The 1,590-nt window shown below is 33.7% G+C and overlaps 1 protein-coding gene across 1 annotated transcript in view; it reads left to right on the plus strand.

Moving 5' to 3' along the window:
- The window catches only part of LOC103211795 (histone demethylase UTY-like), a 398,135-nt gene that overhangs the window by 386,968 nt on the left and 9,577 nt on the right, over positions 1–1,590 (plus strand). Inside the window, 1 exon segment of the mRNA XM_042783269.1 lies at positions 1,023–1,149. Within this exon segment, the coding sequence (XP_042639203.1) occupies positions 1,023–1,149 (127 nt within the window).

A 1,590-nucleotide genomic window follows, 5' to 3' on the forward strand; every position in this document is an offset into this window, starting at 1 on the left:
TGTTCAAAGGGTTCCAAGATAGTTTAATTCTCTGTAATAGGAGATTGCAGTATATACAAACACTGTATTGGAAAATCCGTTTCTTAATTTTTAGGTTGGGAAAGAATTTTAGAGTTGAACTGTGCCTCACAGGTCAACTTGTTCTACACTCATTTCACTTAGTGATGTATGGAAACTTGAGTCGTCAGTTCTGAGCAGTGATGACAAATTAGATGAAAATTAGCAATAATTGTGAGAATTCATTGCATTGTTAGCAGCATCAGAGTTATGAGTGTGAGTAGGGAAAATATATATTACATTAAAAGTTTTTGTAAATCTAAATGAAGATTTCCCTTATGCTAACCAGAAGGCTGGCAGTTCAAACCCACCAGCCACTCCTCGGAAGGAAGATGGGGCAATCTACTTCCGTAGTAATACTGCCTTGGAAACCCATGAAAGTGTCTCTATGAGTCGGAACCGACTCAATGGCATATAGCAACAACAACATCTTCAGGTTAAAATTAATTAAGTAATATGCTTTTTTCTTTGGTGATATTGTTTAATTAATTTCGTATCTTATAGTGACTAAGTCCATAAATAATTTTCTAGATATGGTCTCAGAATTTCAAAGTCAGTAATGTAAATAAAACTGTGAGTGTCCTGTTAGAAACAGTGTGCCTCTGTACCTTACTAAAATTATAACACTTCTGACCTGGAATTCACATCCTTTGTTCCAAAGAAATTGTCTCAGAGAGGTTACCTCACTTGCTCAAATTACAGCTAACATTAAAAATATCTTTTAAGTAAGTAGAGAATATGTTATAGGTTAATATCATTGTTTTTTTATATTCAAATATCAATTCTCAACTTAATATGTTTAGTATTGTTATTGTTAGGTCCAACAGAGATGAAAGATTAGTGAAAGAACAATGATTATGTCAGTAGATGCTGGAGAGCTAGTATCTTCAGAGTTATTTTTATTAGTGCACTTTTTATGCTATGTATATTCACTTGCTGTCACAAATAATTTTTCCCACAATTAGGTATTGTCTTCTGAAGATTTTAATGAAATGTCAGACATTGAGGGAAGCTCTTATTGCTGCAGGAAAAGAGATTATATGGCATGGGCAGGCAAAAGACGAACCAGCTCACTACTGTAGCATATGTGAGGTATGTAACTATCTAGACAGGTATTTTAGTTTGTATTTCTTCGTTGATTTTGCTTTGTTTTAAATTACAATTTTGCCTATAATTTTTCACAATGCATTTATTATTAGAGGAGTTACAGTGAATTCTGATGTCATGGTAAAATATTGTACTAACTGTGTATTAATACAGAACAACCTGCAGTGTGCAGGTGACATAACCATGCTTGCTGAAAGCAAAAAGGACTTGAAGCATTCGCTAATGAATATAAAAGCTTTCAATATAGATTACATCGCAACATAAAACAAAAACTCTCACCACTGGACCAGTAGGCAACATTATGATAAAAGAAGAAAAGGTTGAGGTTGTCAAGGATTTTACTTGGATCCATGGTAGCAACAGTGAAGAAGTAAAACAGAGTATTGCATTAGGCAGATCTACTACTGAAGACATCTTTAAAGTGTT

This window comes from Orycteropus afer, unplaced genomic scaffold (assembly GCF_000298275.1).
Source record: "Orycteropus afer afer isolate SDZICR_OR568_19922 unplaced genomic scaffold, OryAfe1.0 scaffold00794, whole genome shotgun sequence".
Lineage (NCBI taxonomy): Eukaryota > Metazoa > Chordata > Mammalia > Tubulidentata > Orycteropodidae > Orycteropus > Orycteropus afer.